The sequence below is a fragment of the Notolepis coatsorum genome, assembly GCF_963971535.1.
Source record: "Notolepis coatsorum genome assembly, chromosome: 18".
In the NCBI taxonomy this organism is placed as follows: Eukaryota; Metazoa; Chordata; class Actinopteri; order Aulopiformes; family Paralepididae; genus Notolepis; species Notolepis coatsorum.
This window is the reverse complement of record NC_140182.1, coordinates 86,293,838-86,313,269: the sequence shown is the minus strand read 5'-3', so window position 1 is coordinate 86,313,269 and position 19,432 is coordinate 86,293,838. Positions and strand designations below refer to the sequence as shown.

Below are 19,432 nucleotides of genomic sequence, written 5' to 3'. Positions count from 1 at the left end.
TACAGGGATGGAGTAGGAGCGCGCAGGCTAGACGTCTGGAGGAGAACGCGCCGGTTCGGAGAGCGCATCTGGCGCGGGGTCTGGAGTGGTACGCGTCTGCTTGGAGAACGCGCCGGTTCGGAGAGCGCATCTGGCGCGGGGTCTGGAGTGGTGCGCGTCTGCTTGGAGAACGCGCCGGTTCGGAGAGCGCATCTGGCGCGGGGTCTGGAGTGGTACGCGTCTGCTTGGAGAACGCGCCGGTTCGGAGAGCGCATCTGGCGCGGGGTCTGGAGAGGTGCGCGTCTGCTTGGAGAACGCGCCGGTTCGGAGAGCGCATCTGGCGCGGGGTCTGGAGTGGTACGCGTCTGCTTGGAGAACGCGCCGGTTCGGAGAGCGCATCTGGCGCGGGGTCTGGAGTGGAACACTGGAATACCTCCCGTAGAGAATTAGAGAGCGCAGTACTGTGTCCCACTCCAGGCAAACGGCGACAGGTGGCGAAGGCTTGCACCTCGTCCCACGCCGGAGATGGAACAGCATACAGACAGATAGGGAATCTCCCGTAGGAGCCCACAGACAGAGAATCTCCCGTAGGAGTTTGCAGATAGAGAAATGATACGGAACGACCCGACGAGGACTGGGGGGAAGAGCAAGGTATTTAAAGCCCACTGGGGCGCTAATTAGAACACACATCAGGTGCGTGATGGTAATTGATACTTGAACTAGAAGTGTGTGTTCGGCACGGACCAATCAAACAGATAATGAAAGATAGTCCAAGGGTGTGGGCTGCTGAAGAGCAGACGAGAGTAAACGAACGCGAGGGTGGGGGCTAGAGAGGTAAGGAGAAAGGGAATTAAAGGTCCAGGGAACAGGAATTAAAGGTCCAGGGAAGAGGCGAACCTCACAGAATTGGGGTCAGAGTTCACCTACATTGTCATTTGGAGTGAAACAGCTGAATTTGAGGTGAGAGGACTTTTTGTGTTTTTCATGTCCATTTGTAAATATTCCGCTCCTCAGTATTTTTCTTCTAGGCTTTTACACAATTGGTTTATAATGAAACAATTATTACCCTTAAAAAGTGTGAAGGGATAGCTATAGTTTAGATTGTTGTTAGCTAGCTAACTAGTTGTTAGATGGCTGTTAGCCTTGATGCTATCAAGACATTCCAGTTGGGGTTCAAGTTTCAAGTTTCTTTATTAGTTGTCATACAAAAGTACAGAATACTTTTATACAAAATGCTTATTTCTGTTTCGCTCCAGAGACTGTGCTAGGCAAAGATAGATAATAAAATAAGTATAGCAAGTATAAAATAGAAGTCAAGTACGTAGACAAAATGTTCAGTATATACATATATACAATGCTCTATGTAGAGTAGAAGTAACTGAGTTACCATACAATATACTATACAGTGCAAAGCAGAAGTGGGATGAGGTACAATTTAGGTATAATATAATTTACAGTAAGGTGTAATGAGGTATGGGTTGTAGTGCAAATTCTTTACCGATAAATATAAAGTGTGCTTAGGTGTACTAAAGTGGTTAAAGTGGGTGCTGCAGTGAGTTGTATGTTTAGAGTGTGTGCGTGTGGATGTGTGTGCTGTGAGTGCATTTGATGGTTGTTACATAGTTTTATTGTTCGTTGAGCATCCTGATGGCCTGGGGATAGAAGCTTCTTCTGAGTCTCTCTGTGCTTGCCATGAGACTCCGGTATCGCTTGCCTGACCGCAGCAGTTCAAAGAGGCAGTTGTTTGGGTGGCTCGAGTCTTTGATAATTCTCTTAGCCTTGCCCATGCACCACTTGTTGTAAATGCCCTGGAGAGTGGGAAGCCCCCCTCCAATTGTGCGTTCGGCTGAGCGGGCCACTCTCTGTAGTCTGCTACGGTCTTGTGCGGTGCTATTCCCAAACCAGGAGGTGATATTTCCAGTCAGGATGCTCTCTATTGTGCATGAGTAGAAGTTCTTAAGGATCTTCTGATTGACTTGGAACTTCCTTAGGCGTCTGAGGCGTTGTCGTGCCTTCTTCACAACACTGTCAATGTGTGAGGTCCATGTCAAGTCCTCGGATATGTGGACTCCGAGGTACTTAAAACTGTTCACTCTCTCAACCGGTGCCCTGTGGATGCTGAGGGGGCTGTAGTCCCTGACCCCCGACCTCCTAAAGTTTGCTGATGTTCAGGGAGAGGCTGTTCTCTTGACACCATCCCGCTAGAACCTTGACCTCCTCCAGGTAGGCCCTCTCGTCGTTTGCAGAGATCAGGCCCACTACTACTGTGTCGTCAGCAAATTTGATGCTTGTGTTGTTGTTCCGCTGTGCCACACAGTCATGTGTGTACAGGGAGTAGAGGAGGGGACTCAGAACACAGCCCTGGGGGGCCCCTATGTTGAGAGTGATGGATGAGGAGGTGCAGTTGCCTGCTCTCACCACCGGGGGTCTGGCTGTCAGGAAGTCCAAGACCCACTGGCAGAGGTCATAGTTCAAGCCCAGGTCCCTGAGCTTGGCTATGAGTTTGGCGGGGACTATGGTATTGAATGCTGAGCTGTAGTCGATGAACAGCATTCTCACATAGTTCCCCTGCCTCTTGTCCAGGTGTGATGCTGCTGTGTGCAGCACATGGGCTATGGCGTCCTCCGTGGACCTGTTGGGGCGGTATGCAAATTGCAGGGGGTCCAGGTTGATGGGGAAGGAGCAGCAGATGTAGCCCTTTACTAGCTTCTCAAAGCACTTCATGGCTATGGAGGTGAGAGCTACAGGGCGGTAGTCGTTGAGGCAAGCAGGCTTGGATTTTTTGGGTACAGGGATAATAGTGGACTTCTTCAGACAGGTGGGGATGACAGCCTGTTCCAAGGAGAGGTTAAATATGTCAGTGAATACCGGGGCCAGTTGGTCGGCACAGACTTTTAGGACGCGGCCGGGGATACCGTCCGGTCCTGCTGCCTTCCTGATATTCACGTTCTTAAAGGTCCTCCTCACCTCATGTTCTGTTACCCTGAACACTGAGTCTCCATCAGCAGTGTCCCCCCCTCCATTGCAGTGGATTGTAGGCTGGTGCTGTTATTCCCAGCCTCAAACCTCGCATAGAAGGTATTGAGATCATTTGCTAAGGAGATGTCACACATGTCACATTTTATTTGGGGTTGGTTCGGTTGTCACATGTTGTGTAGGCTATTATTGTTAGGCCGATTTATTGTGCTCTTATTTTGTTATATAGGATGGCCTAAAGATGTGTTTCCTGTTTATGTTCATTAAGATGCATTAAGTTATGTATTTGTCAACTTGTCAATGCAATTAAACTTTCAAATTTAGTTCTGCCTTCTTGTCTATTCTCAGTTCTTGCCCCACAATGGTGGAATGAACTACCCACCCCAGTTAGGACAGCCGAAACCCGTCCAATCTTTCGCCGTCGACTAAAGACGCACTTCTTCAATCATTATCTGAAATCTAAATCTTATCTTCTTTTTAAGATTTTCCCATTAAAAGTTTTAAAACACATGGTGACAACCAACCCCATAGTGTGTGACAAGCGTCGGGTTGGTTGTCACAATGTGTCGGTGTCTTTGATAGGTGATTAACTCTTTGTTACAATACGTTGGAAAATGAGAGGGATACACATTTCAAGCCAACAACTTAAGCTTCAATTTAATGTAGGAATGACTATTGAAAGATGTTTTGATTATGAACAATTCACACTAGAGTAAAAAGTGTGACAACATCCCCCGTTCTCCCCTACTGTATCTACAACCCCCCCCCCCCCCCCCCCCCCTGTAAATCATCTGCCCTTTATTCATTTGCTTAGAATTATTGTACACTTGATCTCAAGAAGTTGCTGAATGAGCTCAGTGTCAATTATTCACGTCTGGCCAATGTTACCATGGGGTTATTCACCATCAAAGATGAAAAGAAATTAAGAAATATTTATATTCCCCTTTGGTTCATTACAATACTCAAGCATAGTAACAGACACACTATTTATGAGACTGGGAATACATTCCCTGAGGTCCATAGATGTCCCTAGATACCAGGAATATGCTAATTAATCTTGTAGAAGTGGAGAAATCTTCCATTTACTTGGGTATGTACTTTTAGGCGGATTTTCTGAAAATACGGCTAGAGCTTAAGAGGTGAATAAGGTCTTAGAAACATATTGACATGTTAAACTCGGAATGTCATTCAGTGGATCTTTTTTAAAGGGATTTTGTTATATTTTTATTGCTTAAACTCGGAATGTCATTCAGTGGATCTTTTTTAAAGGGATTTTTGTTATATTTTTATTGCATACTGACGACATATTTAAACTTTTTTGATTATTTGCAAAAAACAAGGTAAAATAGGCAAGCGATTTGGCTAGTTTTGACATCAAATTGAGAAATTATTTTATTTACAATATTAAAATTGACATTCCTGATATATAAGCAGTTGATTGCTATTCAGCCCAAGTCAGTTTCTCTAATGGCGTGAATGACGTGTGTTACGTTTTCAGTGAGGGCATCGCCTCCCATTCATCTTCCCTCTTCCTATATCCAACTTCTTTGCTTTCACCTCACTCCCTGGCGAGGAGTGTCATTAAACCAACAATGCAAAGCTGCACCGATACAGTATATACACATTTGTATGTGGCAACGTGTTTCGACTCTGGTTCAAAGGTTCACTGCTTAAAACTATTTTTTTGTCAAAAAGACAACCCAACAATTAAACGGAGGAACTTGTCTCGGGTGGTATTGGACCACGGGACATGTCAACAACACAGTACATAATAACTAATAGTACAAGATACCAGGACCTCACATACCTCACATCCCCCTGGGCCTGCGTGTAAACCCTTATGGCGCTTTTCCACTGCATGGTACCTACTCTACTCTACCCTACTCTACTCTACTCGCTTTAGGTACCTGGTACTTCGTTCCTTTTCCACTGCAGGTACTAAAATAAAGTAGTCAGTTTGTCTCCGTGTGGGGAGGCGGGGCTGCTGGTGTACAGCTGAGAGCTCCATAGCTCTGTGAGAGCTCCAGCATAGCTATGTCCGTGAGCTATGCGCAAGCCAGAGTAAAACACAGTTTTCAATCAATCAATCAATCAATAACAACATTAACGAGACTCTCGTTGTGTCTATTCTGCTAACGCTAACGTTACCTCTCATTGTGTCTATTCTACAAGCGTTAACGTTAGCTAGGCTGTCTATGCTAACGTTAACGTTAGCATTAGGCTAACAAGCTGTAACGTTACCAGTCGCGTCTATTTGCTAACGTTAGCATTAGGTAATAACCGGTTTAAAATGGATGGTGATGACCTCACGTTGTGTCTATTCTACTAGCATTAACGTTACTCATACAAACAATCAATAGCGAGTTATATTGATCATGCTATGTACGATAGCCATGCTAAAACGCTAGCACAACATAAGCTTAAGCCTTAACAAGTCAGCGATCTTTTTGCGAGACTAAACTCTCCGCTCGGTGGCAAATTGTGTTGATGTCGGTTTTGTTTAATCAATAAATGAGGCAGAATACACAGTGACTGTATCGGTTGTTTATTGAACTTGTGCCTGCTGCCATATATCTATGCCTGCTGCAACCATAATGAAATCCTATGCGAGACATTAAAGATGGCGGCTTTCTGTTTTCGTTCAGACTCTCCAACGAGTGACGCGTCTCTCTTCTGACCAATCAGTGGTCTGCAGTGTTTCACGTGACTTTTCTAGTACCAGTTCTACCCGCTTGGAACCACGACAGAGCAGGGACTAAAAAAGTACCGAAAAAGTACCTGGTACCAGGTACTTTGGTAATGGAAAACCGAAAATACCGAGTAGAGTAGAGTAGAGTAGAGTAGAGTAGAGTAGAGTAGAGTAGAGTAGAGTAGAGTAGAGTAGGTACCATGCAGTGGAAAAGCGCCATTAGTCTCCTTCACAAAACCCTGAGCAAATTCACGGAGGACCCACCTACAATTGGCAGGATATCAAGTAAAGGCACACTGCCTACCTGGTCCTGCCCAACATTAACAATGATCTCATCTTCCCGGGAATCTACTTACTCTCTCTTGGCAACATAAGTTGCATAAGTATGCGGGGAGACTGAGAAGAGATAATGAGCTTGGAAGGGGACGGGATCCTGTGGAAGACTCCAGAATCAGAGTTGAATTTATAATCTGTCTGACATCAACAATCTCCCTTCCTCCCTTGCAGTGACATGCCCAATCCTGCTCACTGCAAATACACACACATACACACACCTGCATACACACACGGGCGCGCGCACACACACACGCACGCACGCACGCACGCACACACACACACACACACACACACACACACACACACACACACACACACACACACACACACACACACACACACACACACACACACACACACACACACACACACACACACACACACACACACACACACACACACACACACACACACACACACACACACACACACACACACACACACACACACACACACAGACACACACACACAGACACACAGACACACACAGACACACACACACACACAGACATACAGACACACACACACGCACACAGACACACACACAGACACACACAGACATACAGACATACAGACACACACATACACAGACACACACACACACACACACAGACACACACACAGACATACAGACACACACACACACACACACACACAGACACACACACACACACACGCACACACACACACACACACACACACACACACACACACACACACACACACACACACACACACAGACACACAGACACACAGACACACAGACACACACACAGACATACAGACATACAGACACACACATACACAGACACACACACACACACACACACACACACACACACACACACACACACACACACACACACACACACACACACACACACACACACACACACACACACACACACACACACAGACATACAGACACACACACTAACACACTAACACACACCTTGGCAGTCTTGGTCTCACAGGTGCTGGTGAAGAGGGTCTCGCAGGCTCCCTGGTCCTTGGCCATGTTGATGCCCGTGGTGCACATGCTGTCCTCCAGCACGGTGACGCAGCACTGCTCCTGTACGGTCCTGTCGCCACAAAGACAAACACCCGTCAACGCGCTCCGGAGAGAGCAACATGCAGACGCCTCAGTGTGCAGCCCATTAAAACCAGCCTTGGGCATGACCGATGGGGATCTCTGAGCCGTCACACAGCAGGTGAGAGGGGCCCATGTGGGTGGTGTAGTGGTAGTGATAGTGGTGGTGGTGGTGGAGCTCTGGAAGTTTGTTGTGTTCTGGTAATCTTAGCCTTTAGTATGGTTTAAAGGGGTAGAACAGTACTCTCCGGGCGTGGTTTGTTCCATTGTTTTGGGCTCAGGCTAACAAACCCCAGGATGTCTCCATACTTGGCTTGTGGTTTATGAAGGCGCCACTCCTAGAACAATATCACTGAAATACAGCAGGCCCATGGGATGAGCCAGCGTGACGGACCGGAGAGTGTTCTACTGGATCAGGAACCGTATACCTGCCTGGAGATGATGACATCACGGATATTCAGATAGGCCCACGGGTATTAACACATTGGATGCCACGGACGCTATTTATCGTTAGTTCATGCCGACCTTTGAGTGCCCCCGACGCTATATAGCGTCTGTTTGCAGTTTTTTTTTATTGGCGATTTGAATTCATATTTCATCAATCGAGCCTCGGGTTAGTGCTGCAGAGTCTCTCTGAGCTCAATTGGGAAGATACCGCCCCCTATCGTCTCTCCCTGTGTAACTGCACCCCATTACTTTAGATTGATGCAGGGGGAGTGGTCAGTTTCCTCATTTTACTTTTCCGTCGAGGCATCTGAAGAGACCAAGTGATCGCCGGCCATCAGAACAGCGAAGATTATGTATTTACAGTACCAACACTGTAATCAATAAGCGTGATCGATATTTGGAATGGCGATCAGGAATTGGAATAATCTTTTTGGATAACATCTGATCTCAGGTAAGGAATTTATTTTACCAGTCTTAGGATAATCAGACCTGTTTTCACAGAGATATAAGCTTTTGCCCTATGCGTGTGTGTGTGTGTGCGCGGTGATTCCTGATGAGGAAATGAGAGAATCGATTTTTCAGCCCGCCTCTATAGCGTGCATAAGTACACATATACTATCGATAATCTAGCGTTTATTTGAAATCGATTCATAAATAGGCCGAAAAATGACAACGTTTTTGTGTATGCTAGAATATTCCAGTAAATGCCGTTTATCACGGAATCTATATATTTTCCTTGAAAACGAGGGCTTTTCAAAATGCTATAAAACGAAAATGAACCGATAAAAAAACAATCCGTTTTGACAATGTTGACTGCAAACAAGTCATTGATAAACGACAGGCAGATTAGACACATAGCCATAATTTAGGAGAGAGAATATGCGTTCACAGCGCTATCATTGAAGTGGGTGCTGGCATTCAACGGGGTTTCCAATGTTAAATGGCTGGCACTCAAACTGTTAAGAGAGAAAGAGAGTTGTACCGATATTATTTCTCTTTAGATTCTACATTCAAAATAAAAACGTGTGGAAGGAACTGCCACAACTCCTCACATGACCAAGTAATCATCAGTAATAATACGTCTAGTAAATCCATTTTTATTGATTTCATAAATCTATTGTCAGTCTTTCGGTGCAGTCCAATCAGTTAAGAGTGATGACGTGTGTCTGTTGTCTGGATAGCCCACTCTGAGCACTTTCACAGGACAGAGAGCACAATGCACCACGCGACTCCCCCTCTCTTGCCGGTTCCAACAAGCCTCTTTATCAACTCTTACCAGAAATCTCTTTCCACATAAACTAGATCTCCACTTCACGTCAGGGCACACGCCTCCTCTGCAGAACCTTTTAAGGGCACAGTCGTGCTCCTGTTTTTCTTCTCTCCTACTTCCCCCCCCCCCCCCCCCTTCCCTTCAGTGTCTGAAATAATCCCTCTGATTTCCTGTTATTCTCTCTCTCTCTGTCGTGTTTCACCTCTGAGGTATTTCCTGGGTTTGGAAATAGCCCCCTCTTCTTAAGCCCCCCCCCCCCCCCCCCCCCTCAATCGTACTCCCCCAAAATGTCTGCCCCTTCCTCTCTTCCCCCCCGTCACACTGTGCTTTGGACAAATTTGGGATCACTAAGGTGGCCCTGGTGAATGTGTTTGCCATCAGGGTGCAGCTTATTGGCCTTGAACCTGTGACAGCACCCCCTCTAAGGTTACCTCCATAGCTGCTATTATCCCATCACTGTTAGTGCCCCACTGTCTCCCGCTCTCACATGAAGTGAATAATGTGACTGGAGATTTATGGCAGTAAGGTAAAGCCATCTCATATTAAGGCCTATAGAGCCAAACCCCCCTCCCTCCCTCCCTCCCTCCCTCCCTCCCTCCCTCCCTCCCTCGTGTAGTGCACACCAAACCCCACGGGACTAGCGCTGCAGTGGCCGTCTCCTGTGCAGATATAGAGAATGTAAGGCTGTCTAGTGACAGAGGGAACAGCGGTTGCTGCTACTGCCAATCCGCTACTGCGTCGGGGCGATCTACTTGAGGCGTAATGGCATGTAGATCTGTGATTGATAAAAGCACGGCTAACGGCTCCTAGCGCTCGCCTCACCTGCATTGAGGCGTAATGGCATGTAGATCTGTGATTGATAAAAGCACGGCTAACGGCTCCTAGCGCTCGCCTCACCTGCATGTCGCTGACTCTGAGATGAGAGGGAGGGCTGTGCAGTCCTGGTTATCCACGCCTCTGTCGCGACCATCTCCACAGCAGTCTTCCATAGACAGTTGCTCTCCTCCTGTAGGGATGGTTGAAAATAATGATCAGGCATGTGCTTGTATGCGTGTGTGTGTGTGTGTGTGTGTGTGTGTGTGTGTGTGTGTGTGTGTGTGTGTGTGTGTGTGTGTGTGTGTGTGTGTGTGTGTGTGTGTGTGTGTGTGTGTGTGTGTGTGTGTGCACGTTCATGTGTACGCATTGCATGCATATGTCTGTATGCAGGAATGTGGTCAGCCTATCTACTGTATCTGTATGTCATGTATTGTACAGATATTGTCACTGTGGGACATCTAGAGACCCCAGATTATGTTCACACACAATCGCACACAATCGTCTCATTGCACACTCACTTAGAGACATTTACACTCTTACTTGGAGACTCCCTCCCGGGACCAGGTCCTCACATGAAGAGCAGGCTAAAGCTGTTCATAAACCATAATCACACAGTGGCCATCTTTCTCTTATGTCACGCTCAGTGGCATAAGAGCAGAATGGCCTCCGTGAGAATATGGTCAATGATTGGCAGAATAATCGATAGTCATAATCACAACCACTACGGCTCCCCTGTCAGAGTCACCTTGATAAAACAAATCGTCTGACATACTATTTATGCTAATGGTGTTAGTCATATTGATCTTACCCAAACAAGAGGATATTGCTATCATACTCGACGGCAATCGGTTTATTTGTCTAATGTGCCATGAAGAATGGAAAAACTGAAATCCTAAAGCCCTGTATTGGCATTGGGAGCGTCCGTAAGTGTTCTGCCAGCAACACTGAATGATAGATATGTTGTGCAGAAACAACATAAATAAATAAATCTTTTTGACTGGAGAGCGACCAGCTCCGTGGCGCTCCTTCTGCCGACCCATGTGGATTAGTGAGCATGGAATGCCTCGACTGTAAACAATCAGCCGTCGCAATCACATCAAATACATTCATTTGCCTGTGGTCTGTGTGATCTGCCAAACGTGAAATAGCTTTGGCAGACTGGCTGCCTGAACTTTCTTGCATTGGGTCCAAAAAAAGACAGTATTAGTTGATAAATCCTCCCAAGCCAAAATGAGAAAATAAACTCGGCAAGAAATATATTTTGTTGATCCTTTGTAATAGAATATGACTGTTGTCGGTTATAGTTGTGGAAGGCTAGGGATTATTATGAATTCAAGCAGTGATTGTAAGACAAACTGAGCGATGATGCCTGTATGATATAGTGTCTGCCTGTGGAAGCTTGGCAAGTTGACAAACCTGGATAATAAGTTTGAAGAGAGAGGGAGGACAAGTTATAGTTGTACTACTTTTGTCCCAAAAGTAAAATCAAGGAATGAAAATACTTTTTCCAAAACAATTATGTTAGAAGGCACTTTGTTGGGAGCTCCCGTAGCTCACCGCATATCTCGGCGCTATTTCTGCGTCGGGGAAAACCGTGCTCGTCACGGATCTGGGGGACACAAGTTCGATTCCCGGACCCACCGTCATTTCTCAGAATGTCTTCCCCTGCTCTACATCCCATTTTCAACCTGTTTCTGTCGGTCATGCTTGACCAGAAAAAGCGATAAACGCTAAAAAAATAAAGTTTAAAAAAAAAAAGAAGGCACTTTGTTAGAAGGGACTGAGGTGACGTGATTATTAATATAATAATACCATTCCAAATAGTTCCTAATATGTTGGGGGGCCTACTGTATATGTTTGTAGTTGTCAATGACGGTAAGGACAGTAGTGAACTTGCTGGCATGACTAAGAGTGAATTGCAACGGTAAACCATTGCGAAATGGTGGTGTCACTGATATAGAATTAATCATTTTCCAATCTAGCAATGCAGTAGAGAAACCAAACCACAGAATGAAAACATCACTTCTCACGCTGATGCATGAAATGATGATGAACCTCAACCTGGAAGGAAAGGGGGGGGTATGGACAGAGGTTTTATTACACACTTAGTGGGGCGGCGTGGCTCAGGGGTAGAGCGGGTCATCCAATGATCAAAGGGTTGGTGGTTCGAATCCCGCTCAAGCCCATGTCCATCCCACTGCCGTTGTGTCCTTGGGCAAGACACTTAACCTACTTGCCTCGTATGAATGTGTATGCATGTGAATGAATGTTGGTGGTGGTCGGAGGGGCCGTAGGCGATGATTATTCACCACGCTCCCGTGAGTCTGCCTCAGGGCAGCTCTGGCTGCAATTGTAGCTTACCACCACCGGTATGACTGTGTATGAACGAATAATGGATTCTGTAAGCGCTCTGGGATCACTGGGGTGTCATGAATTATTATTATTATTACACCAGGAAGCAACATTAGCTGGCTCACTACAGCTTGCCCATTGCAGCCAGACTAAGGCTGCGGTTACACTAGGGCCAGTTTCGTTTTCAGTTTTCAGTTTTGTTTTTCAGGACGCTACGTAATGGCAGGCAAGTTTTGCCTCCTGAGCACAGTGATGTATATACATGTAGTACAATGCCAAAGCAGTAGGTGGCGATGTAGTTCAAACATGAAGGCCATTTTCAACCAATCAGAAAGGTTGAACGTGCCACCACACTTCCTGCTAAAAAACAACAATCCACCATCTTTAAATACCTCGCGTGAGCCATTTAGCCAACGTAGCTGTTAAAGTTAGATGTTATGTATGATTGCAAGTAACTGTCTAACTGTGTCTAACTGTTTCCACAAGAGGGCGCTATAGGCAGAGCTGCTAATGCTGTCGCCAGGTATAGAGGTATAAAAGGAGATATCGACTCCCCCTCTGTCTCTTCCTCCATCGCTCTCACAAGAGAAGGACTCTCATGTACTGCTGTGTACCAATGTGAAATAAACCACGCCGTTTAATGGCTAAAGAGAGAAACCATGTCTCATGAACATATTCTTGTCGCCCCATAGCTGACTCTGTCAACAAGTTATGGGCCCAGATCACGCAGGGGCAAAATAATAAAGGGTAGCAAGTTTAGCTAAAGTATAGGCTAGGTTAGCACCGGGAGCACCACGTGGCTAGACGCTAGGCCAACAAGAACTAAAGCTACGCCTACCATCAACAAGAGGATGGCGACAAAAGGAAAGAGCAAATGGCCCTTGTTCAATGGAAGAGCCGAGGACTATGAGCTCTGGGAAGAGCGCATGTTGTGCTGCATGCACGGTGTGGGACTGAAGACGACGATCTTGACGGCCCCCACGCGAGAAGTAACGGCGGCCGCGCGAGCCCTGGACAACAAGCATAATGCAGATGCATACTGTGAGTTAGCACCACTGCTCGACGACACAAGCTTGGGGCTGATATTCCGCGACACTAAGGACAAAGGCAGAGAAAGCCTGAAAGTGTTGAGAGAACATTATATCGGACAAGGAAGGCCCCGAATCGTATCTCTCTACATCAGCGGTTCTCAACAGGGGTTCCGCGGCACACAGGGGTTCCGCGGAGAGCTGCCTGGGGTTCCGCGAGATGCCTGGCAATGTTCTTTAAAAATATAGAATGACAACAGTCTTATTTTGAAAATCCTATAGTAGGGCTGGGCGATAAAACGATAACGATAACTATCGCGATAAATTATTTCCTCGAAATAAACATGAAACGTGGTCGCAAAGTTTCGATATATCGATTTTCCAAGCTTGGCTCCGTTCAGCCTCGGCTCACCACACTCACTGACAACAACCAACGTTACGTGATGACGTGTTTACGCACAACAGCTAACAACCAATCAGTGAAGGAGATGGCCGAGAGCGAAGTATACCCGGAAGGAGGTAGGACTCACTCAACAACCAGGCTTGCTAGGCTAATTAGCTTGCACGCCGATGTTTTATATATTTACGTGCCGAGTATGTGTGTGACGTGAATTCTGAGGCCACGTTTATAGTAGTGGGGGTATACAGTGGACGTCGTTTCAATATATTGTGGCGGAAGAGAGTATTTTAGTGTAATATTTAGCACATTGTCATGGAATACTCCGCTTAGATACTACAGGCTTGCTAGGCTAATTAGCTTGCACGCCGATGTTTTATATATTTACGTGCCGAGTATGTGTGTGTTTTGAATTCTGAGGCCACGTTTATAGTAGTGTGAGGTATACAGTTCGTTTCAATATATTGTGGCGGAAGAGAGTATTTTAGTGTCATATTTATTGTCATGAGATACTCCGCTTGTCGGCTAACTACTAACGTAACGTGCGCGGACTGATGACGACATCAACTCGACTTGAGACATTCGCAGCAGCATAAGAAGTCAATTAAACTTGACGGACATTATATCGACGATAATTATCGATATCGAATTATATGAAAATAATTTTATAATTTTATCGCGATAACGTTTTTGGTCATATCGCCCAGCCCTATCCTATAGCATTTATGCCCACGCGCAGCTCCAGCTATATTAAATAGGCTCCGAAAGCTAGCAACATTAAGGTCATTATGATACTCTTATTTTGAAAATCCGTGGTGTCGTGACTCATATCCGCTCTACAGCACACAGCCAATAAGGATGCATCTCCACACAGCAGGCTGAGCAGTAGCGTCTCTCAGCTCAGCAGTAGTAGCGTCTGGATCTGGAACGCAGACATTGAAACACAGCAAGGGTAGTGTTTTTGCGACCCAAAACAAATCCCTGCTGTTTTATTCCGCAACGGGTCAAATGCATATAACATGCTTTGCAATCCTTGCCATTCGTTTATGACCACGTTGTGTTTAAGACCGGAATGAATGTCCCGTTACCATAAGCTAACAACAAGCTAAAGCCCTGTTCAGAGCGACAGAGAACAGCAGGGTGGGGACTTGGAAGGATGACTGGGAAGGAAGGGGGGGGGGGGCATTCTCCCTCTATGTGTGTGCGTTTGAAAAGATGATGAAGTCAGACTACTATATTATATTGATAGTAAATGTACTGAGGGTGGACAGACAGATTATGTTGATATTTAAACATAAAAAATACAATACATAATAAATGTATCCATGATCATCATGCAACATAAAACAATTGCAGGAACGGTTTGGGAGAGGAAGGTGTTTTAGGTTGCGTGTTCCAAAAAATGTACTTAAAGTTTAAAGCTCAATATATCAAAACGTGGCACTTTATAGTGAACAGGCACTTTATAGTGAATCCAAATTCTTTTTGGATTACAGAAAATTATCCCTAAAGTGCTATCTGTTGCAGCTGCACTGTTTTCCATGAAAATACCATATTTGGATAAGTTTGACCATTTCTAAAAATCTGAAAATCATTATTTAATAAAACACAGAAAAGGATCACCAAGTTACTCTGGATAAAAAAAAACTTTACAGACAACATTGAGACAAAGCTTCCTGACACATCTCCATCCAAACTCTTGGAAGAACTCATTGAAATCTCATCTGATACCACCTGGAGAGCTAGTTTCAGAGTGTGGTGCTGAGTACCAAGTATCTCATGATGCTGCAGTTAAGGTGTTGATACCATTCAGCCCCACATATCTGTGTGAAGCTGGCTTTTCATCCATGACAGCTCTGAAAACAAAATATAGGGCCAAGTTGAGCCTTGATGATGACATGCGTGTGTTGCCTTGTCAAAGATCTCCCCACGTATTGACCGTATTATTAGCCAGCAGCAGCGGACCTCGCATTGAGCTAGAAATGTCCACTGAGTGAACGAGTGCTTATTTTCTGTATTTATTTATATTTTTTGAGAAATGGTAACTTGGTGATCCTTTTCTGTATTTAAAAAAAATACATGATTTTCTGTTTTTGAGAAATTGTTAAACTTATCCAAATATGCTATTTTTATGGAGAACAGTGCAGCTGCAACAGATAGCACTTTAGTGATCCTTTTCTGTATTTAAAAAAAAAACGTTTGTCATCAGATTCAGATTCAGACAACTTTATTAATCCCGCGTGGGGCAATTCATATTTGCAGATTCACCAACAAGCAACAAAGACAAACAAACAACAAAACATCTCAACGACAGCACGGCAAATAAAGAGTAATTGTATCATCATTGTAGCAAAAAAGACAGGACCGGGAAAGTCTTTATCGTATGTAGGGGTGCCCTGGAATATTTTATTGAACACAGGGGTGCCTTGGCAGCAGAAAGGTTGAGAACCCCTGCTCTACATAACACTAACAGCGCTGAAGAAGGAGCACACCGAGACTGTGACCGAATACGTCATCAGAGCTGAGCAGATCATTACGGCGCTGAAGAGTGCAGGAGAAGCACCAAGCGATGGACTAATGATGGCGATGGTGATGAGAGGACTACCGGAGCAGTACAAACCGTTCACACTACTGGTAACACACGGTTCAGCGGACATGACGCTGGGAGAGCCAAGTTGCGAAATTTCGAGGCCTCAGAAGATACCCACCCAGCCGCCGCGGAGGCGGGAGAGAGGGTGCTGAAGGCCCGAGCGACGCCGAGAGAGAAGACCAGGCCCACGACGGAGCTGGCGTGTTGGCAATGCGGAGAAAAAGGCCATCGGAAAGATAACTGCACAAAGACTGTTTGGTGTAGCTTCTGCAAATCCACGGGGCACACAGACAAAGTGTGCAGGAAGAAACGCGACCAGAGCGCGTGGTACGCGCATGGACAAGATGGCGGCAGTGGACAAGATGGCGACGACGGTGGACGTGAGACGATCGAGACGACGCCCGGAGAGTAGCGGGACAAGAGGACTTCATCTTCGGGGTGCAGACAGCGTACGTCACCCGGCCAACGCAGCTGCAGCAGGCCCAAAGGAAGGGACTGATCGTGGACACAGGTGCGTCATCCCACGTCATCAACGACAGGAGTCGATTCAAGAACTTTGACAACACCTTTGACCCGGAGAGACACAGCATGGAGCTGGCAGACGGGAAGCGCACCTACGGGTTGGCGCAAGGGAGAGGAGACGCACAGGTATGCCTCATAGACAGTGAGGGGCACCGGTGTACAGTGACGTTAAAGAACGCTCTCTACATACCCTCGTTCCCACAAGAACTATTCTCTGTCAAATCTGCTACTGCGAACGGTGCCAAAGTGTTCTTCAATGAAGGTAAAAGAAATTCTTGTAGAGCCTGACGGTACGCGATTTAACATAGAGGTGTACAAGAGAATGTATTATCTACAAACAGAGTGTAATGACAACGACAAGTGTAATAATAATGATATGTGTAATGTGACTGTCAGTCACGATATTCAGACATGGCATGAGATTATGGGTCATTGTAATTACGAGGATTTACTGAAACTGCAAGCAGTGACAGAAGGCATGCACATTGAAGGTGAAAAGCGTAGACCTGACAAAGAATGTGTAGTGTGCATTAAGGGGAAGTTCACTCAGTCGAGAAACAGAAATCCCACAGAAAAAGTAAAGGTACCACTTGCGCTAGTTAACACTGATCTAGCTGGTCCAGTAAGCAACAAGTCCATATTTTACAGATGTGTGTACAGGGGCAGTGTTTGTTTACTTTCTCAAAGCAAAGAGTGACACACTCCATGCCACGGAGAAATTCCTGGCAGACGTAGCCCTTTATGGTAACATAAGATGCTTGAGGTCCGACAACGGAACCGAGTTCACAAATAGAGAGTTCCAATCACTGAGAAGGAACAAGATAAGACGAGACGTCATGTCCATACTCCCCACACCAGAACGGAGTGGCAGAGAGGGAAGGACGTACTCTTTTCGAAATGGCTAGGTGTAAGCTAATAGCTGGTAACCTACCTAAGAGCCTATGGCATTATGCGGTGCAAGAAGCCACTTACACCAGAAACAGGTGCTTTAATAAGCACACAGGCACCACCAGGAAAAGCACTGACAGGAAAGAAATGTAATCTAGCTAGAATGCACAAATTTGGATCAGTGTGTTATGCTTACCAGCAGGACAGAGGAAAGCTCGAGTCCAGATGTGAAAAAGGACTCTTTGTAGGGCACGACAAAGGAAGCCCCGCTTTCCTAGTCTATTATCCCGGTAAAGGGAAAGTGCAGAAACACAGGCTAGTCAAATTTGTCACAAAGACAACATGTGAGAACGAGTCACAGACAGAGGAGCCAGAGCTGGACTCCAGAGTAAGGTGTGAAGAAACAGAGACACCTCAGCCTAGTGTACTTAGCACGGTCGTTCAGACAGACAGTCAGCAACCCCCAGAGGACGATGACAAGGAGCACCCGAGGGTGACGTCACGTGCCCCAAGCAGTGGGAGGTATCCCTCACGGGAACACAAACCCCCAAAGTATCTGACAGACAATGCCCGGAGAGAAAGTGACGAGGATGACAGTACACTTACCAGCATTGATTACTGCTACAGAGTAGTAAGTGGAGTACCTCAGACCTTTAAAGAGGCCATATTGTCCCCTGAATCAAGTAAATGGGAGTCAAGTCAAGTCAAGAGATTTATTTGTCACGGCATACAAGTATACAATGAAATGCGGGTGGTCTTGCCCGCAACGATGTGCAAATAACATATAATAGAATCAACATTGTGCAATAAACAAGTAATATTGTGCAATAAACAAGTAACATGTTAGGGCATATCGGTATATGTACATAAGTTATTTACAGAGCATGGAGGACATACTGGGTCCTTTGGTAGTGTCTTTCTGTACATGATCATTTATACAATCTCCGGTTATACTATACTATTTTTAAAGTGACCCTTCTTGGTAGAGATGTTCCGATACCATTTTTTCCTTTCCGATCCGATTCCGATACCTAAGCTTTGGGTATCGGCCGATACCGATACTTATCCGATACCAGTGCATACATAAAAAAAAAAAAATATATATTATATAAATTTTTTATAAATATAATATTTTTTATTTTTTTTTAACAAATACTGTTTTATATATACTGTTTTTTTAGTCATAACTAGAAAGTAATGGTATTTATTCAACAACAGGTGATTGTATAGATTTGTATTAGTATCATTAATCAATGAGTATGGGGCTTCAGCACTGCAGATATACCCTACTCCAATGATCCACACGGACATTATACGTTGCTGCACTCGCTACCCACTGGCTCTGCAGATATACCCTACTCAGTCTGTCAAGGCTCCGTTCAGTAGCAGTCGGATCTGTTTTGATTTTTGCACAATAAATATTCAACATTCTCTTTTGAGACTCCGCCTCAGACTCTTATCATTTGGCACTAAAAGCTAAACATTGTCGCCGATATGGCTGTCCGCAACATGTCATTAATTGTGTACGCGACGTGCAATTGTGCAATGACGACGCTACCGTTAGCTAGCATGAGCTACCGGTATATGGGAAGACCATAGAAGACTGTAACGTTACTGGTGACATTGTGATTGAACTTGGAATACTCCTTTGCCAACTTGCTGTACTTTGCTTGCAGGTCTGCAGCCATTATTGCTGGATTATATGAATAGCCCCAACTTTAGCCAAGGTAATGTTAAAGCTAGCTTTCGGTTAGCCGTTCAATGCTAATAACACCAGCCACCAAGCGAACCCATGAGCTCGCCGTCAACACCGCTCTGTCGGGACGATGACATTTAAGAAAGTATCTGCTGTTAAAATGACAAATGGCATTGACACTTTAATCGATTAAGCACACGTTTGTTTTATAATGCTTACTCAACAGACCACAGTGTTGTTGATAAATTACGTCATATGGTATCGGAGCGCAGCATTAGAGGGTACTCGCCGATACCGATACCAGCATTTTAGCCAGTATCGGCGGCTTTTCCGATACCAGTATCGGTATCGGAACA

General features: G+C 45.4%; 1 protein-coding gene across 2 annotated transcripts in view; it reads right to left on the bottom strand.

Annotated features, from left to right (window-relative positions):
- The window catches only part of fbln1 (fibulin 1), a 96,760-nt gene that overhangs the window by 68,476 nt on the left and 8,852 nt on the right, over window positions 1-19,432 (bottom strand). For both annotated transcript variants that reach the window (XM_084334620.1, XM_084334621.1), the window contains exons 2-3: window positions 9,685-9,793; window positions 6,933-7,062 (exon numbers count right to left, since the gene is read on the bottom strand). In XM_084334620.1, coding sequence (XP_084190746.1) covers window positions 6,933-7,062; window positions 9,685-9,793 — 239 coding nt within the window. The remainder of the gene's footprint in view (window positions 1-6,932; window positions 7,063-9,684; window positions 9,794-19,432) is intronic.